Source organism: Simochromis diagramma, unplaced genomic scaffold (genome assembly GCF_900408965.1).
Source record: "Simochromis diagramma unplaced genomic scaffold, fSimDia1.1 OVJJ01000304.1, whole genome shotgun sequence".
NCBI classification, from domain to species: domain Eukaryota; kingdom Metazoa; phylum Chordata; class Actinopteri; order Cichliformes; family Cichlidae; genus Simochromis; species Simochromis diagramma.
The window spans coordinates 19,660,943-19,683,932 of record NW_024387030.1 but is presented as its reverse complement, the minus strand read 5'-3'; the positions used below and the strand labels follow the sequence as shown (position 1 = coordinate 19,683,932).

The 22,990-nt window shown below is 39.4% G+C and overlaps 3 protein-coding genes across 5 annotated transcripts; 2 read left to right on the top strand and 1 right to left on the bottom strand.

Moving 5' to 3' along the window:
- Nucleotides 1-506: 506 nt before the first annotated feature.
- Nucleotides 507-6,334, bottom strand: nubpl (nucleotide binding protein-like). Of its 2 annotated transcripts, none has more exons than XM_040042596.1 (11): nt 6,160-6,334; nt 4,193-4,337; nt 3,743-3,777; nt 3,390-3,480; nt 3,248-3,296; nt 3,047-3,137; nt 2,878-2,971; nt 2,639-2,724; nt 2,425-2,545; nt 1,378-1,460; nt 507-1,058 (listed from the first exon to the last, which is right to left on the bottom strand). In XM_040042596.1, the coding sequence occupies exons 1-11, from the start codon at nt 6,286-6,288 to the stop codon at nt 996-998; spliced, it is 987 nt and encodes a 328-aa protein (XP_039898530.1). In that variant the 5' UTR covers nt 6,289-6,334; the 3' UTR covers nt 507-995. The 2 variants fall into 2 exon arrangements, with proteins under 2 accessions (XP_039898530.1, XP_039898531.1); XM_040042597.1 differs by having other exon boundaries at nt 3,248-3,287.
- Nucleotides 6,311-8,912, top strand: LOC120740322 (transcription factor 7-like). Of its 2 annotated transcripts, XM_040042598.1 has the most exons (6): nt 6,311-6,607; nt 7,425-7,691; nt 7,864-7,919; nt 8,009-8,071; nt 8,281-8,437; nt 8,593-8,912. In XM_040042598.1, the coding sequence occupies exons 3-6, from the start codon at nt 7,888-7,890 to the stop codon at nt 8,716-8,718; spliced, it is 378 nt and encodes a 125-aa protein (XP_039898532.1). In that variant the 5' UTR covers nt 6,311-6,607; nt 7,425-7,691; nt 7,864-7,887; the 3' UTR covers nt 8,719-8,912. The 2 variants fall into 2 exon arrangements, with proteins under 2 accessions (XP_039898532.1, XP_039898533.1); XM_040042599.1 differs by lacking the exon at nt 6,311-6,607 and having other exon boundaries at nt 7,205-7,691.
- A 10,373-nt stretch (nt 8,913-19,285) lies between these two features.
- On the top strand, nt 19,286-21,140 carry dtd2 (D-aminoacyl-tRNA deacylase 2). Its single transcript, XM_040042851.1, has 3 exons — nt 19,286-19,619; nt 19,924-19,993; nt 20,098-21,140. The coding sequence occupies exons 1-3, from the start codon at nt 19,509-19,511 to the stop codon at nt 20,421-20,423; spliced, it is 507 nt and encodes a 168-aa protein (XP_039898785.1). The 5' UTR covers nt 19,286-19,508; the 3' UTR covers nt 20,424-21,140.
- The last annotated feature ends 1,850 nt before the right edge of the window (nt 21,141-22,990 follow it).

The window sequence follows — 22,990 nt, the reverse complement described above, 5'->3', positions numbered from 1 at the left end:
ACAAAACAATCTCAGAGTGACAGGCACAAACACCGGGAAGACACAAAACAACCTAGGAGCAAACAAGGACAACTCCAAAAAGAGACAAAATGTCCAAAAAGCAAACATACGACCTCCTGAAAACACCTCTGCAGACACACAAGAGAAATTGTCCCTATTTGCCACACAAAAGAAATGGCTTTATTTTCGATGTAAGTACTGCCTGGGCATCAAACTCTTTATCGAGTGAACCCTGACAGCGTGACGAGGGAGACTTCTGACCTGTGTGGAGAAAAGATGAACACAGAATAACAGCCAAGAAAATCACAGAGTGGCCAGAGGAGCAGCCAGAAACCAAAATGTTTCAGGTTACACATCCTGATGGGATAGAAGCCAGTGTGCATTTATTTAAATGCACACAGCCCTCTCTGCTGGTTATTCATGGAACTGCATAAAGCAGATGAAAAGGTCATTTTAGTACAGGATCTATCACTTTTACTCTGTATACAAATAAGAGCAATACTTCATAGAGGCAAAAATCCTTGATGCTTTTATTACTTTGATTTCTCACTAAAATGACAAAAACACACCAGAAAAACAAATTCAAATTGACTGTTAAATCATTGTGTATATCATGATGCAGACAATTATCTAATACAATAATATTCAACACTTTTTTTTCCCGCAGGAAAAGAAAAGGAAAACAAGACAAAGGAATTATTATATTACTGTCTTTACTTTACTGGCATCCAGCTAATGTGCTGCCATTTATGGCCAACAGCATGCGAGCAGATCAGAAAGGGTTAAGACTAGGGTTGTGTAGCTGACAGTTTTATGAAACGCTGTCAGAGAACTACATGGACACACAATAAAAATACTGTTACAACATGGACAAGAATCGACATTCTTTTGTGCGTTTTGGACAGCAGATGACTTTGTGCGTTAGTCTGTGTTCTGTATACGTGTCATTCAACGTCTTCATGCGTCACCCAGCTGACTTCATCTTGAAGCCTCTGTCAGCTACTGACTGTCTGTAGTCTCTGGACCACAGCAGACGCCACCTTCCTGTATGCTGCTGCCTGGACAGTGAAAATAAAATCAAGTTACACCTCAGTGCTGGAGTGTAGCTGAGCAGGTATATGAACAGATTTCTACTGAAGCTGAAGAATAAATAACTAGGACATAATATTATATTTTTGTTGTATTGTGTTATCTGCTTTCAGTGAGTGGTTTACCGACAAAGTTTGAAGTTTTACTCATACTATTTTGTTCATTTATAAAAAAAAGAATGAGAAAACAAAAGAGAGAAATGTGGGGTAGAATAGAAAAAATAAATAAATATTTCTTTTTTTGAAAAAAAGAAGAGCAAAACAGAATAGAATAGATTCAAACAGAGACCTCAGGGCTGTTGGGAGAAGAGATGACCACTGGCTGTCCTCTGTCTGATGTCTCTCTGATGGTTATGTGAAGAGGGATGTCACCTGGAAACAGTCACATATACATGAAATCACACGTTAAATATAAAAGAAATCAAAAATGGTTTCAATGTTTTCAAAAACAGAAAATCAAAAGCTTTACTTTGTTGTTTTCAAATGAAATAGTTCATAAAACCAATGTCAAATCATCCTTGTGACGGCAGTGAGACACATCCAAGTCACTCGGTTCATTCCAGATATGGGGGTGTTGAGGCAAAAAGCTTTTTTTCTTTGCAAAATTAGTGCCACTTTCCAGACACGTCTGGGTTAGGACTCTATAGTAGTCTAACAGTCAAACATAGCAACTAGAGGCATTTGCAAAAAGCAAGTGTTAGATCTTCAAGGTCATACAAACATCTACCACGATGCGGATAAAACTGTCTCATGTGACAGGCCAGGTCCATGAAAGTTGTGTGCTATGACTTAAATATGGGGTTTGTTCACCATCAATAAGATGGCGAAGAAAATGATTAAGTTAAATTGTACGATGTGTGTTAGGACTATCCACAGCTTTGCCCCAGGGAATACAGAGAGTGCTGCTGAGTTCATGCTGTCAGGCTGCTGTGGTAAATGTGAATCTCTAAGCTGCATTCCTGTTGGTAATCTATATGAACTATAGCTTTTGGGTGCCAGTTTAGCAGAGGTACCCATATTCCTTCCGACTGAAATGTGGTGGCCCGGGTTTGAGTCTGACAAAGGTAAAAAGCCCAAAAATAAATCTTAGCTTTTAACAGATAAAAGAAAAATCTGATTCCTGAGTCTTACTTTGTCAAACGCCCACTAAAGAATTTAGGAATGACAACATGAATGAAAAAATTCTTATAAAATATATATGTTCCCTCAACTTTATGCGTGCCACTTTTACTGCACCTAATGTCTTGGAGCATACGAGGGTTAATACAGACAGCAAACTACTTCGAGCACCCTCGGACATCACTAAAAACAAATTAAATGAAAGTGACGGTCCAACCTAAAAATGTGACTCCCAAAGTGTCTGCAAGCTGTCGGGCCCCATCAGAGCCGAAGATGTGGGTCTCATGATTGCATCTGGGGCACTGGAAGACGCTCATGTTCTGAACCAGACCCAGAACCTGCAGGAAAGAAAATATCACTTCCTGTTGTATTCATCCACCCAACCTGAATCCAATAGTTTATGCATCCACTGACACACACATCAACATTACCGGCACGTTCACTTTCTTAAACATCTCGGCTCCTCTGCGAGCATCCAGCAGAGCGATGTCCTGCGGCGTGGACACAATAACCGCACCTGTACAAGACAAACATCACATGACCCGACTTAACTTTGAACTAAACATGTGTTATTTACTTCTGGGGGCTACAGCAATGAGGATACTTTTAAAAAGTGAAGTTGTGTGTTTAGAAAACATCATTTGTATTAGGTGATGTGCGACAAACCCACCTGCTATGGGGATGTTCTGGGTGATCGACAGCTGGACGTCTCCAGTCCCAGGAGGCATGTCCACTACCAAATAGTCCAACGACCCCCAGTCCACCTACAATCACAAAACATGTTTCATCAGCTTCCTTTAAATTCAATAAACTGACAGTGCAATCTAAACTGGTCTCACCTGTCTGAGCAGTTTCTCTATACCAGACATCACCATGAGCCCCCGCCACACTATCGGAGCCACATCATCAACCAGAAAACCCATAGACATGCTGGCAGAGAAGAAAGTGAATCAGAAGAATAGGTCACATAATAGACATGATTTAGGGCTATTTATGGGTATAACAAAAAGGTTGTGATGTAATGTTGATGACAGTCTCACCAAGGAACCCCATAGTTGGTCAGGGGGATCATCCGATTAGCTGAAAGATATGTAAAAAAAGAAAAGAAAAAAAAAACACTTCTCTGTTATAAAATGTTTACTGGAATTTTAGAAACCTTCAGCTGAATTGAACTAGCCATACTGTCACTGAGCTCTGGGTTTCCTTTCAGGTTCATAAGTTTGGGAATCGATGGACCAAACACATCGGCATCCAACAGACCCACAGACTTTGACTGGAAGAGAGAGAAAAAGTCATACAGTATAGCTCTGAGGAGGACAGACTAACAGCTCACTGTCATATGAACAGCTTTAGAACCCAAAACACTTTAAAGTTGTCTTCCAGTGAAAGGCCACTCTAACACATTTGAAGTTTTCTGATTAGGATTCTTAGTATGGGAATTACACATGAATCTGTGTTGTTTTTTGATGGCTGAAATTACATACATATATAGTATATAAAATATATAATATATAATGATAAAGCAGATTCCTTACCATGTCATTGGCCATTAATCCTAGAGCCAAATTCACTGGCATGAGAGAAAAACAGACCAAATCAAATCAAATACTTCTCATTGAAAATGTTCAAACATTAGGCCACCTGAAACATGATTTTCTTTTAATATTTTTCTATTTAAAGATCTTTTATGATCAGTGCCAAAGTAAAAAGTATAAGATCTTACGTTCAAAATGGTTTCTTGTTAAGTAACGTTTAGCAGAAAACACTGCAATAGCAGATGAAATCTACTTCACCAATTACTTTTCCATTTCAGAACCTTATTTCTTCCCTTTTTTTTGGCATTGTTCTATAAACTCCAAACAAGGCCATACCTAAAAAGGAATTCATTCAAAAGCACCAATTTTACCCTCTTAAATAAAATAGCTCTGGAAGAAAAAAGATGGTGAGAGAATTTTCCATTGCTTAGTATGAGTTTTACTGAGCACCTGCAGTAGTGGACTTCCCAACACCACCTTTTCCTGAAGCCACAACAATGACTTGCTTGACCCCTGGGATGGGCTTCTGTTTGGGGAGACCTCGGGCCATCTGCTGCCTCTGCCTCTCCTGCAATGCCTTACTGTCCACTGACCTCTGTAAAACAACAAACCAGTAAATAATGTAAACAACGCAAAAGTTTAGTTTGTGTTTGAGAGATTAAAAGACCAAAAGACACATTAACGCTGAAATTACAGATAGTCCCAGATGACACTGTGGTCTATAATAAATGGACTTTGATCTGAACATAAAATGTAAACAAACCTTTTCTTGATGCACGCAGGTAAGTAAATCCCAAAAGGTTGATTCTATTCATCTGGACATAGCATTTTTCAGTGGGAGAAATGTTTCATCACTCATCCAAGAGACTTCTTCAGTCTCAGCTGACTGCAGGTTTCCCCAACCTTATAAAAAGACCCCAAAGTCCATCTTTTAAACGAACTGCAAAAGAAATTTCCCTCGTACCGACCATAGCTGGACTTGCCATCGGGCATACTGGGCATCTGCCCGGTGGGCCGATGGAGTTTTTTTTGTAACGGTATAAACGATAAAAAGGTGGTGGATTGGCCAGATGCTGGCCGATGTGTAAAAATAACTCAGTTGTTTGGTGGTGGCTGTGGCGGAGCTTCGACAGAGGCCAGCAGGTGGATGAGGGAAAGGGGAGGCAGGAGGAGGAGAGACCCTGAACTTCAGGTAAGAAGTTTCGACCTGCAGTCTATCTGGGTCAGATGTAAACCAAGTTTAGGTGTAGTTTATTTTCGTTGTGCTGACTTTTTACAGTCAGTTATAATAACTCATACTGCGTACTAGCTAGCATGATGGAGTTTCTATACATCTGGGTGGGTGCTATGATGTTACTGATGTTGAACTTTATTCATAAGGTTAGTTAGTAGAGTTGCCAACCGTCCCGTAAAAAAACTAATCGTCCCGTATTCAGAGAAAATATTACACTTTTCGTATGAAGGTGAAAAGGAACACAGTTTGTCCCGTACTTCAGCTAGAATGGAAAAAGACACAAAGCTGGAGTTATTCTGCGTCTTTACACTGTCAGCTGCCTCTTCTCTCATTCTCTCCCCCTCCCTCTCCTGTTTCTCCTTCTTTAGTCAAAATGCCTGGGCCGATTTTATATATTTCTTTAAGCAAGTTCTTCATGACTGAGCCAAGTGTCCTCTTTTTTGGAAATCAAAGTATGGTCACCCTAGCATAAGGTTGGGGGAACCTGTAATCAGCTGAATCACTTGAATAAGTGACATAACGTTTCTCTCACTGAAAACGCTACGTCCAGATGAACAGATTTAACCTTTTGGGATAAACAAACCTTATACCATCCTCTTCATGAGGATTAAATAGAGAGTGCACAGAGTGGGATTACTATGCTTGCTACTATTCTTAGAAACATGTTCACGATATGTAATTGGTTGTTAATAGTATTACGGTAACAGTATATATTCCTGTCCAACACATATACAGTTGATATATATATATATATATATATATATATATATATATATATATATATATATATATATATATGTGTGTGTGTGTGTGTGTGTGTGTGTGTGTGTGTGTGGTTCTATAATTAACAGTCAAGTATTTATGAAATCAATAACCACTTCCGGTTTGAAGTTTCAAAATTATCTTTTCGTGTTCTAGATGTGGGTGTTACAACTAAAGTTTAGAACGCTACATAAAGGAGAACAGCAACATCTGATCAAGTAAAACCATTTTAACTCTTGTGTGTGTTAAAATAAAGGTATGTTCCGGATTGTTTAATTCCCTCAGTATATTTTACGATTGTCGCTTTTATTCTGAACATGTTATTTCCGGTCGTGTTGTTGAGTTTCCGTTTAGCTTATCACCAACAGAGAGCTACATTAACTGAAGTCGTACGAAGAGAAACACAGAAAAAAAATATTACCTGGCAGCGTTTAAACTGTACACAGCACGTAGCTCCATGTTTTATTTCGCTCCCCGTTCGTAAAACCGAAGATTTATAAACGGATATTGTCAGTAAATGTGACAGTCTGCTGTATGCGAACAGGGCCATGTTTAGCTGTTTAGATGCCCCTCAAGTCGAGGCATATTTGCGTCATAGTTGCGCAAAATGCGCATGCTCGTGGCGGGTGGGAGATTTGTTTATCCATCGTTAGTCCGTGAGAACTAAGTGCTTTTTAAAATTTAATATGAAACATTTAAAAATGTACGTTAAAAAGAAAGAAACTCGTGTATCAACAACACAGGTTTTAAAAATTATATTTTAATTCTTCATTTTTTTCACCTATTTTGATCCTGAGTGGTGAAAGGTGCTGAAAAGTCAATTTAAGGACGACACTACAAGTAAATAGACGGGGAGGGGGAGCAAGTAGGTAAGGACGGTATGCGAAAATAGCGCGCAGTCCTGAACATGTCTGAACAGTTTCAGTTAACGTTGACACGGAAGTGGGTTAAATGGGTCATGTGTTTGCTTCTCATTCATTAACTTTATAACAATAAAAACATATAAGGCACCATTAGTTATCCATGCATCTAAATATATACGGTTGAGCATTGCAACAGACGAAAAAGAGAGATAAAAAAAAAAAACGAGAAATAACAAAAGAAAGAAAGAAAGAAAAACAGGGGCAATGTAGAATCCAAGAACCTATGCATAGTGTGAACAGAAAGGGAAATCATGATCCACATCTTATATAGGGAGGAGGCGTCCTTTTAACATGAATTGAACTTACTGAAAAGTGTTAAAAGTTTATGGGCTTTGTTTCATTTACAAGTTTCAGCGACTTCTGTCACCATCTGTTTATACATGGTTTAGCTTTGAGATGTCTGCATTTAAGAATAAAAAACTTTCCCACTAACAAGACATTTCTAATCACCAATATACTGAATCTTAGCATTGTGCTAATCAGTACAATTTAAGCATTCATTGCACCTGTATATACACCTGTGCAGCAAATGTATGGTAAAGATACAGCTAATGAAACTTAATTATTAATAAAATATACATCATGAAAAACAAAATCTGAAATTGATTCAGTTTAGTAATGTTTAGTGTGCTTATAAAGGCCCCAAATGCTGTGATATATACAGTAAATGATGTGGAAATAATGAATAATATATGAATAATAATGAAATCACTGCTGATTGTCTGGGTTGTTTATGTTTTCAAATGTTTTTGTGTGTCCGTAGGTCTGTTTGATGACAATTTGGACTCCTCTGAGAGATGAGAACACACCCACATCTGTTTCATAGATGTGGGTGTGTTACGGTTCTGAGTCAGCTTTGTGGCATCAGACACACACACCTGAAAACCAGCACCTGGACTTCATGCAGGAGAGACTGCCTCAGTAATGATGGACTCTGCTCCTCTACTGTTACATCCCCACGAAGGAGGTCTAGGGGTGTGTGTGTGGAGCGGTAACAAAAGGGTCCGGAACAGAATGAAGAGGAAAACAGGTGTTTAGCAAACATAATTCCAAAGAATAACGCAGGAGATCAAAGTCCAGCTATGTATGAATGTAGTTTTATGCACATCTTCTCCTCCCACTGATCACTTCTTCCACTGAGTGGATAGATCACAGCATTCCAGCTTTTCTCATCATCTGTTGTGTGTTTTGTGTGTTTCAAGCGTAATGTGCTCGGGATTCCACAAATGATCCAGTACCTGCATCCTGCTGGAGAACTGTACGTAAAACACACAAAAGAAAACAGCTGCTGAACATCTGTATCTTCATTAACTCTGTTATCTCGTATCCGTCTCTGCATCTGTGTAGGCACGGTGTTCCAGTCTGGGATTTTGTCCCTCCTGCTCCCCCATCCAACACCTCCACTCCAAAGTAAGTTTCTGTGGTGCTTTGTGTCAGTGATCTGCAGGAATCTGTCTGTCTTTCATCTGCAGATGTTTGTGCGAATTCTTGTAATCAGCTTCCTTTAATGGTGCCTCCTTACATTCAGTTTCACAGCTTTACTCATGTTTTTAAACTAGTTTGCTCACAGCTGTACATAAAGCTAACATGTGCTCTGACTCTGTGTTTTATTCCTGTAGAAAAAGGAAATGTGAAGCCCAACAGGATGCGGACCGGCTGTACATAAAGAAGCCACCAAACGCCTTCATGCTTTACCTGAAGGAGCAGAGGTCAAAGGTGACGGCAGAACTGAACATAACTGGCAGTGCAGCCATAAATGCAGTTGTGGGAAAGAGGGTAAGTGTGTAACTCTGCATATATTTATGCATCTGTTAATGTTTTATGCTCATGTTTGTGCATGTGTGCCAGCTGTCCTGTAGTTATGTGTAGTAACAGTGTAGCTGAGTATTTATCGATGCTGACAGTGTGTTCTCATGATTGTCTGTCTTCAGTGGAGGTCTCTCTCAAAAGACCAACAAGCAAAATATTTTGATCAGGCTGAAAGCGAGAGATGCCGTCACACCACAGAGCATCCAGACTGGTCCACCAAAGAAAACTACGTATGTCCAAAGTGCTAACATGCAGTTCATACATGTGCCCATCACTGCACTGAATTATGAAACAACCAGTGCACAGAGTTTGGATCAACTGATGAAAATTCTCATATTTTTTGTTTTTAGGGCAAAAAGAGGAAGAGAACGCAAAATCGCACCTCGAGCACAGGTGAGAGGAGATTTCTGGGAATTACAACTTTTTTTCATGTGAAATGTGATGAAAAAAAGATGGAAATCTGTTAACAAAAGAAGACTTACTGTGTTTTTGTTTGTGTTTGTTTGTGCAGCATCTGAACCTAAACAGGAAGCTCAACAGGCCAAGAGACTTTGTGTGACGCCAGCTCAAACACAGTCATCTTCTTCCTATTCAGTTGCGAAGGAGCCTCTTGAGCAGCCACAGAGACAGCCAGCTGTTACCAACCTGCCTCATCAGCAGTCAGCGTGTGTGCAGCTGCAGAACACACAGACAACAGTTGATGAACCTGTGTTGTCAAGTAAATCCGGTCCTCCCAGCTTCTCGTATGGATTTCTCCCCATCTGCATCACTGGTCTCCTCTGCTGCACCCGTTCAGCTCCAGAAAAAGGCCACTTTTGTCAGTAACACTGATGAAGCACTGCTGTCAGTGGTGGAACAGCTTGACCCCCTCCTCACTTCTGAGCAGTCTCAGCAGCCCTCCTCTCCATTCACTGGTCATCACCTAAATCAGACCAACCCTGCTTCTCCTGTATATACTTCTCTATCCACATCATTTGCCTCTTCTGCCACATTTTTTCAACACCAAAAAGAGCCTATTGGTTTCGCTGACATTCAGGAAGACATGTGGTCACTTCTTAACCACCTCCCTGCCACTCCACAGCCGGATACATTCTCCTTTCCTAACATTCCTACTCTGATTAGCCCTGCTTCTCTGGAGAATTCCTCTCCATCCAAATTGCTGGCCTCCCCTGTTGCGCCCACTGAATGCCAGTCAACGCCTCCCTTCTTCAGCCAAACTAAAAAATATGATGTCGCTACTTAACGACCTCCAACCTGGGCCCTTTGCACAGCCTCTACAGCCCTCCTCTCCTCAAGCAGACTGGTTCTGACCATAATCAGATCAGTCCTGCACCCCCCAAACCACGGCTACCTTCTGTAATAAAGTCTTAGCTCACTGCAGTCTTTCCTCTCTTTCAGAACTGCTTGCCAGAAATCTCTCCATGTGTGTGTGTTTGTGTGTGTGTGCACGCGTGTACAGATAATCCTTGTTTTGGTGTGTAAATAAAGCTTGATCAAAAAGTAAGTCAGCTCTTGAGTCTGCTTTTGGATCAACCTCTCGTATGAACCCTCTGGGTTTGTGATGATATCACTCATATAAACCCTTTAAATGGAACAGATAAGGCTGCCATTCCCTGGTGGTATGTGGTCTCACACACTGAGGCAACGAGAGACCTTTGGTACTTTATGCTAGGGAAATGGCCTCCAAAATCCAGTGGCAGTGTATCTGTTTATGTAAAGCTTTATACCTGTCTGTCAGCAAAGCAGACGAACAATCTATCAGATAAATGCACATCCTGAATCTGGTTAATGAAGCAGCACATCACAGGACACAGGGACTCCACAGGGCTGGTGCAGTCCATTTGTAAACGGGCACTGGAAAGAGAAAACACACCTACACTTGCCAGTCATAGGCACACACCCCTTGTAAATTAAGCCCTCACACTTTTGATCATTGCCACCATAGCTGGAAGGAAACCTTTAGCTGAGCTGACCTCTCAAGAGGCAAGACAGAGAATGAACACTGCAGGTAGCAGCTCCAAATACATGATGTACATCTTGCACTGGGGCAGTGTTGCCAACTCCTCAGTAAGGAAAATCACTATAGGCTGTTCTAGAAGTCGCTAGAAGTCGCTAAGTGACGCCATCGCCTAATTTGCATAATTGGTCATGCTTGTAAACTACGCTGTAGGAGAGAGAAATAACATCGTGGAAAAGACATAAAGTGAGTAAAAAACACCCTAAATGTATTTAGAATATATTTAGAATTACAAGTTACATTTATCTTAATTCCAACCCTCCTCCTTTATCTGGGCTTGGGACCGGCAAAAGTGACCCGAAATAGGCACGCTTTTTAAGTAGTTTTAAACCACACAAGACTAAGGGTAAAAGTTTTTAACCATCATTTTGTTAACAAACTACATTAGCAATCTAAATGGACCAAAAACAGACAGTAGAAATAAACAGTGTCAATGTGAAAAAAAGATTAGTCTGGTCCTAATTCAGGCTGATTGTTTTGTTTTTTGTTTTGTTTTCAGACATCCCTCCACACACACACACACAGGCTGTGCTGGCTCACAGAAAGAGTGGGTCATCCTCATTTTCGTCAAGATTCTCTATCTCATGTTCAGCATCTGCAGCACTTGACTTAAATGAGTAAGCAGCTGATGTGCCATAAAGCTGCAAAACATTATTGTATTTGGCTCTCGGAGGAGGCGGACGCACTTTTTCTCCTCTCCTCTCCCTTATCTTCCCTGCTTATGTCCTTGTCTAGTCTCATGTTTTTTGTATTACTTTCCCTGGAACACACTCTCACAGTCTGTTTCTAAAACCTAAAGAGAATTATGGATTTGATCAACTGGTCTCTGAATGCTATTGACACCCTTTTCTCAACGAGAAGTCTGGGCTCGGGAGAGCCCGAGTGCCCTGGAGGGACTTTCCCTGCCGGATACACGATGGACGGGTGGCAGAAATAGAGGATCGTTGCCTGGCGAGACTGTCGATCGAGGACGCTGAAAATATCTATCTATTCGGAACCATGATAACAGGGTTCTTCCTGATCGGAGCTGGCTTGGCCCTGGCTTATCGGAGAATTAAGACAGCGGAACGAGCTGTTCAAACCCCCCCCCAAGGCTGCCCGCTGGGATTGAAACAATGGGACGAGGCGCGACTTCTCAGAACAGGCTCATTGAAAGCAGCATGGTTAAGACCTTGGAGACGCTTACAGCTGCCGTGAATACTCAGAATAACACCTCGCAGAACAGCTCACTGCAGTTGTGAGTTCTCAGAATCGGCTCTCTGAGCAAAAGAATGACAACACCACGGAACGCAAGTTTGATACATACACATTTCGATGTTTTTTTTTCCTCGCTACCTGGCCTGACCTGTCTCCCCAATGTGATGTTGGTGTATTGTATGTACGGTCAGCAAGGTCTGTCATCTCGGTTGTGGGCAAAAGACCTGCAACTGACAAATAAAGGCTATCTCATCATCTCATCTCGTTATCAGGCAGCTGGTGTTTTTTGTTTGCTTTTTACCACACTCATCTGGCTGAATACTCTCTCAACTTCAGCATTTGAGTGTGGCAAGGACAATACAGACACATCAGCCGTTGCAAGTTCTTGAAACGGGTTGATATCAGCTGCATCCCTGTACTTCCAAATCTCACTCCAGAAATTTTTTGTCTCATTCCAGATGGATAGTACGCCATTGGTGGACAATCTAGGGTGGCCCCTAGAGACAAAACACGTACAAACTCCAAAACACATTTCTAGCATGAACTGAACTTCTAAAACAGAGCTACTAGATCACTTAAATTACACAATTGAAAGCATGTTTGTATTGTTTGTGTATTTATACACAAGCACTATATTCATATATAGTCAAATAATTAAAAAAATTAATTTAAAAAACAAATGTTCATTTACAGTGTTGGGAAGGTTACTTTTAAAATGTATTCCATTACAGAATACAGAATACATGCCCCAAAATGTATTCTGTAACGTATTCCGTTACGTTACTCAATGACAGTAACGTATTCTGAATACTTTGGATTACTTAATATATTATCATGCTTTTTACAACAACGTGAATGTACTATTGCTGTGTGATTTATTACTATTACTGAAGGTCCGCGACTCCGAACTGTAGTAAAGGGACCTCTGACTAATATGGCGGGGTCCATGACACAAAGCACCACAGAAACTTACTTTGGAGTGGAGGTGTTGGATGGGGGAGCAGGAGGGACAAAATCCCAGACTGGAACACAGATGCAGAGACGGGTACAAGATAACAGAGTTTATGAAGATACAGATGTTCAGCAGCTGTGTTCACTGGTGTGTTTGTGTGTTTTACGTACAGTTCTCCAGCAGGATGCAGGTACTTGATGATAAGATATTTAAAAGTGTTATATTTGTACTAATTCAAACTAAACAGAGAAATACGAAAAACTAACAAACTAATTAACAGCCTGTTAACCGTCATGACTTCACTGCATTTATATAACAGCAACTGTTCTTGCGTTTGTAACACAAACATTTTATATATTCAAGAATCTGTAATTCAATAACACTAACAAGGTACATGAGCACTTAGAATTTGATGATTTAAAAAACATTAAATTTTGTTTACTTTTAATTTTGCATCAGCTTAGCCAGTTACGACATTAAAATAATGACTTTTGTGATTTAAAACCTGATTTAGCTGACCTGCACTGCAGAGGGAAATATGGGTTTTTTAAGCTGTAGTTACAAGTTGCTCTGCAACACAATATGATGCATTGAGATGAAATCACCCCAAAGTTTGATTAAAATGTAACAAGAATGTGCTGTATGAAGGCAGTTACTGCCTACAGGTTTATTTAAATACTGCAGATATATTTTAAAGTACATTTTTCTGATCATTGCAGTTTTTGTTTAAATTTTAATTGGATACTTGTTTTTTTTACATGATGTGGATTACTTAGGTCACTGCTAAATCACACAGTAGCTCAATAATTCAAACATCACTTTGCACACTTTGTTTACATGTTGAGGGACACAGTAAAACAGGAAAAATATCGATTTTGAAAAAGTAATTGTGTGGCTTAAAGAGTCAAGTGTATTATTTAGATGTTCCACTGCATTAGATGATCTTAAAACTATGCTTTAAGTACTCACCAACAATTTTCAGCGATGGTTCAGTTAAATATTTTAAAATGCGGTTCAAAAGTAGTTTTGAGGTTTGCTTTTGAGGCTCTGAAAAGAACTTGTTCACACAGTGAAGACTCTGTCCTTATCTGTCAGGTTCTGGAGAATGTTACTGTTTAACTTCATTGTGTCACCAGGTAACCAAAACATTCCACTTCATTCCTGTCTGTTTCCAGCATCTCTTTATCCACAGTCATCATCATGGCTGGATCAACCTTCTCAGGGACCCTGGGGCAGACAGTTGATGTTGGGCACCGACTGAGAACACAGCACATGTCATGATCATTATTGTCTTAGTAACCAAATTATAAGCAGAGACACAAAACCATGCTTAGAACGGTTCATGCTTGTTTTTTGATTTGAGTGTATTGAGTGTATGAATATTTATGTTACGATATGCAAAAAGTCCATCAGTTATTGGAGGAAACAGCTGTGTTGCTTTACACTGTAAAAAGGAATCTGTAGAAAAATAGAAAATGTCCAGGTAATGTCCTGGTTCTGCAAGTACATTTTAAGATTGAGGGCCGGTGTCCTGCAGGTTTTAGATGTGTCCATGATACAACACAGCTGATTTAAATGGCTAAATGACGTCCTCAACATGTCTTAAAGTTCTCCAGAAGCCTGGTAATGAACTGATCATTTGATAATATCAAAAACCTGCAGGATTTTTGATATTATGTATAGCATACATAATATGCTATAATATGTATAGCATATGATATGCTATACATATGTAGTCAGTTATGGCCAAAAACTCACCTTTGATTACTGACTTGCATTCACTTCAGTGAATACTTGTCCTACATTAACACTGTAGGGTCTTTACCTTACAATACAAAGTTACTTGAGACAGGATTTGTTGACTGTTAACTGGTGCAACAGTGGGGCAAAAAAGTATTTAGTCAGCCACCGATTGTGCAAGTTCCCCCACCTAAAATGATGACAGAGGTCAGTAATTTGCACCAGAGGTACACTTCAACTGTGAGAGACAGAATGTGAAAAAAAAAATCCATGAATCCACATGGTAGGATTTGTAAAGAATTTATTCGTAAATCAGGGTGGAAAATAAGTATTTGGTCAATAACAAAAATACAACTCAATACTTTGTAACATAACCTTTGTTGGCAATAACAGAGGTCAAACGTTTACTATAGGTCTTTACCAGGTTTGCACACACAGTAGCTGGTATTTTGGCCCATTCCTCCATGCAGATCTTCTCGAGAGCAGTGATGTTTTGGGGCTGTCGCCGAGCAACACGGACTTTCAACTCCCGCCACAGATTTTCTATGGGGTTGAGGTCTGGAGACTGGCTAGGCCACTCCAGGACTTTCAAATGCTTCTTACGGAGCCACTCCTTTGTTGCCCGGGCGGTGTGTTTTGGATCATTGTCATGTTGGAAGACCCAGCCTCGTTTCATCTTCAAAGTTCTCACTGATGGAAGGAGGTTTTGGCTCAAAATCTCACGATACATGGCCCCATTCATTCTGTCCTTAACACGGATCAGTCGTCCTGTCCCCTTGGCAGAAAAACAGCCCCATAGCATGATGTTTCCACCCCCATGCTTCACAGTAGGTATGGTGTTCTTGGGATGCAACTCAGTATTCTTCTTCCTCCACACACAACGAGTTGTGTTTATACCAAAAAGTTCTACTTTGGTTTCATCTGACCACATGACATTCTCCCAATCCTCTGCTGTATCATCCATGTGCTCTCTGGCAAACTTCAGACGGGCCTGGACATGCACTGGCTTCAGCAGCGGAACACGTCTGGCACTGCGGGATTTGATTCCCTGCCGTTGTAGTGTGTTACTGATGGTGACCTTTGTTACTTTGGTCCCAGCTCTCTGCAGGTCATTCACCAGGTCCCCCCGTGTGGTTCTGGGATCTTTGCTCACCGTTCTCATGATCATTTTGACCCCACGGGATGAGATCTTGCGTGGAGCCCCAGATCGAGGGAGATTATCAGTGGTCTTGTATGTCTTCCATTTTCTGATGATTGCTCCCACAGTTGATTTTTTCACACCAAGCTGCTTGCCTATTGTAGATTCACTCTTCCAGTCTGGTGCAGGTCTACAATACTTTTCCTGGTGTCCTTCGAAAGCTCTTTGGTCTTGGCCATGGCGGAGTTTGGAGTCTGACTGTTTGAGGCTGTGGACAGGTGTCTTTTATACAGATGATGAGTTCAAACAGGTGCCATTCATACAGGTAACGAGTGGGGGACAGAAAAGCTTCTTACAGAAGACGTTACAGGTCTGTGAGAGCCAGAGATTTTCCTTGTTTGAGGTGACCAAATACTTATTTTCCACCCTGATTTACGAATAAATTCTTTACAAATCCTACCATGTGAATTCATGGATTTTTTTTTTCACATTCTGTCTCTCACAGTTGAAGTGTACCTCTGGTGCAAATTACTGACCTCTGTCATCATTTTAAGTGGGGGAACTTGCACAATCGGTGGCTGACTAAATACTTTTTTGCCCCACTGTATATGAATAAAACTGAACAGATCTAAAGGTGCTCCTGAAATTTGCGTTTATTAGAACAGGATGGATGGATGACCACAGCCCCCTCAGTACATGGCTGACAGGACTTTTCCCCATATAATAAATCAAACACAAAATAGATTAAGACAGATTACTATACCAAACTTAAAGATGAAAGTGCATTTAGTGGATTTGGTTTATCAGCACTTACTTTTCAAAGACATTGAGGAGAAAAGTACAACTATAAGTGCTTGTTCTGATGAAGACTTTTAAACTGTAAACAGCAGCTAAGTGAATAAGGATCTGTGTTCATGAATCCTTGCCAGTGACAACACTTAAACGCCATAGTTCAAAATCCTCAATGCGCACCTTTTGTCCTCTGTGTTCAAAATGTTCTCAGCTGTTAAAGTAGAGGAGAAAAGTTTGACTTATTTCACAATCATTAAATGTTAGAGAAGCCTCTCAAAAAGAGGTCACGGTTACTTCCCAAGCAAAAACCTCTGCTTGTGCTCACAGACCCTAAAAAGCAACAAATAAGACAATAATAAGACAAGTGACTACAAAGTGACACCAGAGGTTGGTGAAGAGCAACCATGAAGTAAGACATTGTGTGCACACTTTCTAGTGATACCACTCTTCATATACCTGTGTGATAAAGTCCTGGTAGTCCATCAAATTCCATCTGAGCTTTAAAGAAAATACACTCAGCTTTTCCTTGGATTTTCAGAGTTGTTCGGTTCATACAGGAACTTGAGCAGTCACATTTAATGTGTCGCTGTTTTGCTCCACCATCTCAGCCAATGAGCCCAGTCACAATTTATTTTGAGGAAAAAAGAAACGAAAAAAAACAACACATTTTAAGAATTTTGTTTTTTGGTGCTGTTGTTTACATTTAAGCTAAAATAAAAGGAATAAAAATACAAAATTTAGTATTGAGAAAAGTAAGGTGGGAAATGACTTCAGTCTTAGCAGAGGGCAGTGACACTATTGGTTTAACCCCAAACAGATAATTCTGTTCATCTGGATGTACCTTTTGTGGATGGATGTTTTTCCCACTTAAAAAGGTACGTCCAGATGAACAGAATCAAGATTTCCATACACAGGGGATTTAGGTGCATTTAGAAACTATTGATTTACATCAATAAGCGAGTGCACAGATTTCCGGCCTCTTATCACGTAGATTTCTGAATCTTAGGAGTGAATCAATTTACAGCAGGAATTGCACACTCAGCCATCAAGCGTTTTGGTAAAGTAGCACAAGTAGCGTAAAGTTTTGTAGGGTCCTGTTAAAAATCACACAAGCATCACAGCACATCTGGCATATTTAGTTCCATTTCATCCGGTACAACGTTGAAATTATAAACTATAAATTCCAGTTATCCACTTATCAGTAGTTTTTGAGTAAATGAATGTCACTGATAAATCAGTGATGATTCACCTGCAAGTGTTTTTATAAACTGTATTTTGTTTTTGTAGAACTCACCAGCAGCTGTATTTGAATATCTCCTGTTCCACTTTTCCTAACCTGGAAGCAAAGGATGGCTTAATTCTGACTAGGACACAAACCTTGGCGCTTATCACAGACGTTACATCATCCGTGCAGCAAGAGAGAGAGCAGTGACCACTGATTAAGATCATTCAGAAACATGTCCCTTTCTGGCAGCTGTGGCAACTTCTAATAAGAAAGTTTGCATTCTTAGAACAATGCTGGGTCATGTGTGATGTGTCATCGTGTGAGGTGTTACATTTTGACTTAATTCTGCTCAATTAAGTGTTTTGATCTTTCATTAAATATGGCAACTTTGTGTTGTGCTGCAAGTTGAAACCCACTGTCCTCATGAGCACAGTATCTAACAACTCACCTGAGAAAACTGATTGAATTCAGCTGGACACAATGGTTTTCAGTGGGAGAAATGTTTCATCACTCATCTGTGACACTGGAGAAGTCACTTGAATGAGTGACAAAACACTTTTCCTTGGAAACATCCAGAGGAACTAAACCTCTGGGCATATCCTTGCCTGTAATTCATTCATCAACAAATGTTTTTATGTATAAATCTTTTCTTTTTTTTCCAGATCTTGTTTCTCTTGGCTTAACTTCACAGAAGAAAACCTCTCTGGAGTTTAACACAAAAACTGAAGTCAAATAGTGAATTCACGTAAGACTGGAATTTATAGGAATAAAAAGAAATAAATACTGCTTAGGCTGAATACTTGTTGGGTTAAAGTTACTACTGAAGTTTTGTATTCTCTCTCTCTCTCTGTGTAATATATATAATACACACACACACACACACACACACACACACACACACACACACACACACACACACATACATATATATAGATATATATAATTTTTAATAACATGTTTATAAAAATAGTTTTTATTTTTAATTAAATTGTTAAATAATAAATTAATTTAGTAATGTCTGAATAAATAAAATTATTTAAAAACATATTTGTAAATGAATGTACAAAGGCATAATTTATTGTACAATTCATTATTCAAATACAGAATTCTTTATTTCGATGCATGTGGCTCCTCCATGGAGTACTAGCGATGCCTTGCAGAATAATCTCTGCACAAAGGTGTCTGGAGTTACCTTGGGATATGCATTAGCCTCTCCTCCCAGTCTTCCAGCAAGATCGTGCTGAGATTCAAAGACAGGTGGCCATATCTCTACAGTCTTTAATGTAGATGTTGATAAGTTTCTGTAAGACTGCTGCTTCACTGATGATGTTCACATTAAGGAATAAACAGCACTTATAAATTCATAAATAGTTTGAACAGCAGAGGGCAGCATAAAGCAAAGCAGTGAAGGAATGGGAGATTTCAACAATTACAGAAAAAAAAGATACACAGATGAAAATATGTTATTTTCATACAGTAACCTGATACCCTATGGAGGGCCAGGTCTTTAAAAATATATATATTATGAAACACTTAAAAATTTACATTAAAAAAACACGTATCAACAACAGGGGATTAAAAAAAATATTTTATTCTTTTTTTTTTTTTTTTTACCTATTTTGATCCTGAAACTCCGAACTAATTCTCTGAGTGGTGAAAGGTGCTGAAAAGTCCGTTTAAAGACGACACAGAGGAAAAAGGCAAGTAGGTAAGGACGGTATGCGAAAGTAGCGCGCAGTCGTGAACATTTCTGAACAGTTACAGCCAATGTCGACACGGAAGTGGGTGAAATGGGTCACATTTTTTTTCTCATTCATTTCTCTCAGGTGTTAGTGAGGTTTAGCGCTTTTAGGGAGAGACGGTTAGTTAATATTATACATGTTAAGCAGTTTCTCCTGGACGCTAAAGCACTGTTTTGAAAAGTGGAGATTGTTAAGACGTATAAACAAAGGAGACAGGAGTTAAAGCCTGGCAGTAATGACGGAGAAAGGCTGCAATCCGGTGGCCCGGACGGTACTGCAGCAGTGTTTGCAGGCCAGGCTGCAGGTGAAACCAGCAGATGAACACTCCGAAGCTCAGTTTGTCCAGGTGAGAGACACATTCTCTATCACTGCCTTGCAGACATAAACCAATCAGCATTAGAGTGCTAGCAATACTGATAATATGCTTTAAAAAGTTGTCAATATAAAACAAAGACATTAAGTAAATATTGACAAAATTAATATCAATTACTAGTTCAGAAATACAAAGTAATGTATATATTGATTCACGGATGTGTGTGTCGGACCTTTTCTTATTTTGACTTTATATGTGTTGCACATGATGCAACATCTTGGAGAAAGGACATAATTTTTACTGTATTTAACATTTCTGCTTTTATCTGTACTCTCAGATTGAAAGAGGGATGGTGATCTACATCTGCTTCTTCAAAGGAGCCACAGATGACATCCTACCCAAGATGGGTCAGTGAATTTTTTACTTTTTTCTTTGATCTAAATAGTGAACGCCTGCTTCCCTGTGAATCCCTCCACAGATGATAAAAAAGTTGTGTCCTCGCTCTGTCCAGTGTCCACGCTGTTGAACCTGCGGCTGAGCGAGCCGGATTCTGGGAAGATGGTGTCAGTGTTGGACCTTCCCGGGAGTTTGCTGATTGTCCCTCAGGCCACGCTGGGAGGAAAGGCCAAAGGCAGAGGCATGCAGTACCACAACAACATCAGCAAGGAGGATGGGCTGCGACTGTACAGCGCATTCGTTGCTCTGTGTGAGAAGGAGCTGAATGCTGCTGTAGCTGAGAGCAGCGCTGAAGTGACAGTAAAACACGGGACCTATGGTAACAGACAAGTGCTGAAGCTTGACACCAATGGACCATACACACATCTGATGGAGTTCTGAAGCTGAGCTCACCATCTCAGAGACAAGATGTCATACTATTGTGTCTACCAATGCAGCTAGAAAGACTGATGTACTCGTATCTGAGTTGTGCATCTTTCAATATAAACAAAATAAAAGAGATTTAGAATTTGTCAGTTGTTTGTGTAATCGGCCAAAACTGGATTGTGTATGAAGGCTTTCTGATACTGTGGGACACTACCAGTCTCTACAAACACATGAAAAACTGAAAAATGAAGAGAGAAGGATGGAAATCCCTCAGCCAGACACAGACAGAGTGCTGTATTGTTTTTATTTATTGTTTAGTTAGACTGGGAGGTGCTGCTGGCACTCTTTTAGTCATGCCTTGGAATAATTGTTTTGCCTAACTGAACAATTCGCCATGCATGTTGTTTTTCAGTGAGGCTTAAAAATGCTCTCAAAACAATCTATGCCACATGCTTTAGTGATGATTCTCTTATATTCAAGTTTTATTGATATTTCTTCAGCTTCTTCAGATGATAACATTGTGTGCCTTGTTAATTCTTTTAACAATCACTGCTTTGCCAAACTCAATCAAGTCACTCAAAAATTGTTTCTCATTCACTGTGGATAAACAATCTCATGGCCTACGAAACACCCATCAAACAACCGAATGACTGTGATTCCATGGGTTTTGTGGTCCATCATAAATATTTCCATAAACCCTTTTGATTCTTATAATGAATAAATTGTAATAATTATTGGATACTAATAAGAGCATTACTTTCATTATTGTTCTTTCCTCCATCTCAGCATGCTGTGTTACTGTCTGATGATCACTGGAATGCATTACTCAGTCACTTTGTAAACAAAGGGATGCACTTGAGATCCCAAATCTCTCTAACTTCCATCCTACTTTTAAAATACCTCCTAACTTTAATGTGTGTAAACTTGATCTTATATTGCTACTCTAGCACTTCATTTTCTTGGTTATATTACCCTATTAATTCAAATATAATAAACAAATATAATAGCAAATATAAAAAAACAAAAGTAATAAACAATAATATACCAATAAAATAATCATACACGTTTAAATAAAATTACATATTTGTGTATATTTACTTGCAGGTATTTGCACAGCTGTTGCATTCAGATTGATGTGGTTCTGGCAAAATTTAAACATGATAATTACCCAGCTGCAGGACAAGAGGACAAATGTGTACAATTCTAGGAACTATAACTCACAGACAGTAATCATGTAGCTATATAATGAAATCAATAGTACGATCTTGTTAAACAGTTTTTATACTACACTTTATCACTGCCATATAACATAAGATGTGAAACTTGTTGTACCATAACCATCTCACTATAGATGTAAGTAAGCTGGACTGCTGAAATATCAATACAATTTACCTCATTCACCCATTCACGCTCACTCATAGAAGCACTTTTTGCTATGCTTTTCCAGTTTCCAACAGTTGTGATCATAATATAAAATAAATGTAGACTTATCTTTTTATAATGAGAGTTTACAGCACATGCTGTTTCGCTCTCTTCTCTGAAAGTTAAAAGGAAAGAAGACAGTAACAGACAATAACAAAAAAGAGAAAAACAAGACAAGAAGAAAGTCAATAAATGATTTCAGCAACTACAAAACCTGCTGGTTTCAGGAGGAGTTGCCATAATAATAAAAAAGTAATCATACACTTATCTTTTTCTAATGAGTTTACAGCATTTGCTATTTCGTCCTTCGTCTCTTCTCTGAAAGTTAAATAAAGATAATAACAAAAAATTAAATAAATAAGAAGAGTTACTGATCAGAGTTCTGATACAGTCATAGAATAAATATGTGTCTACTTATCTTTTAAAATCGGTCATTGTTCTTGTTTTCTCCATTCTCTCTGAAAGGCAGACAGCAGATGAAGAAAAGTAAGTTAAACAGCAATGTAGACAGAACAAGTACCTCTCAGGATATCTCATAATGTGTGCATTTCTACTGGACACCTGTCCCAATGTTTCTCATAAGAATCGAATATCTTTGCCACCAAGCAACAGTGAATCATACCAACAAAAATCTGAGGCATCAGAGTGAAAAATAAATAAATAAAAATCACAGTCAATAATAATTTGGGACATAAAGTCTTCAAAACTAAAATAATACTGTCATTTGATGACTTCCTAATTAAAATACACAGCTGGGGGAATAAAGGCTCTGTATGCCTCCTTTTAAGCCATCTATCTATGTATGTTAACTGGCACAGGTCAGTAACAGACCGGGTGTAAAAAGAGCATCTTAAGCTGGGAGATTTTGTCAGGCATAAAGATGAACAGAGGGTCACCAATCTGCAAAAAAACAAAAACAAAAAACGAGAAACCAAACAAATAAAAACTGCATCTACAAATTGTGGAACGACTTCAGAATAATGCAGAGAATCAATATTGGATGGCTGTGAGTTTGGCAGTACTGCATTAAAAACGAGCATTGATCTTTGTCCCCGTCTGGTGGAAGCCAATTCCTCTGCCCTTGCTCCTTGATGGCTGGAAGTATCATTTACTTACTTAGACTTATTCGTCACGATCACATGACTCTGGTCTTGCAGAGA

Coding starts and splice junctions, on each gene's coding strand:
- nubpl (XM_040042596.1), bottom strand. CDS start 6,288: ATGGCCCTGTTCGCATACAGCAGACTGTCACATTTACTGACAATATCC. Junction 3,297..3,389: donor AAACCCAGAGCTCAGTGACA/GTATGGCTAGTT, acceptor CTTTTTTTACAT/ATCTTTCAGCTAATCGGATG. Junction 2,546..2,638: donor TTAAGAAAGTGAACGTGCCG/GTAATGTTGATG, acceptor TCTTTCCTGCAG/GTTCTGGGTCTGGTTCAGAA.
- LOC120740322 (XM_040042598.1), top strand. CDS start 7,888: ATGATCCAGTACCTGCATCCTGCTGGAGAACT. Junction 7,920..8,008: donor CTGCATCCTGCTGGAGAACT/GTACGTAAAACA, acceptor GCATCTGTGTAG/GCACGGTGTTCCAGTCTGGG. Junction 8,438..8,592: donor ATGCAGTTGTGGGAAAGAGG/GTAAGTGTGTAA, acceptor GTCTGTCTTCAG/TGGAGGTCTCTCTCAAAAGA.
- dtd2 (XM_040042851.1), top strand. CDS start 19,509: ATGACGGAGAAAGGCTGCAATCCGGTGGCCCGGACGGTACTGCAGCAG. Junction 19,620..19,923: donor CCGAAGCTCAGTTTGTCCAG/GTGAGAGACACA, acceptor CTGTACTCTCAG/ATTGAAAGAGGGATGGTGAT. Junction 19,994..20,097: donor TGACATCCTACCCAAGATGG/GTCAGTGAATTT, acceptor CGCTCTGTCCAG/TGTCCACGCTGTTGAACCTG.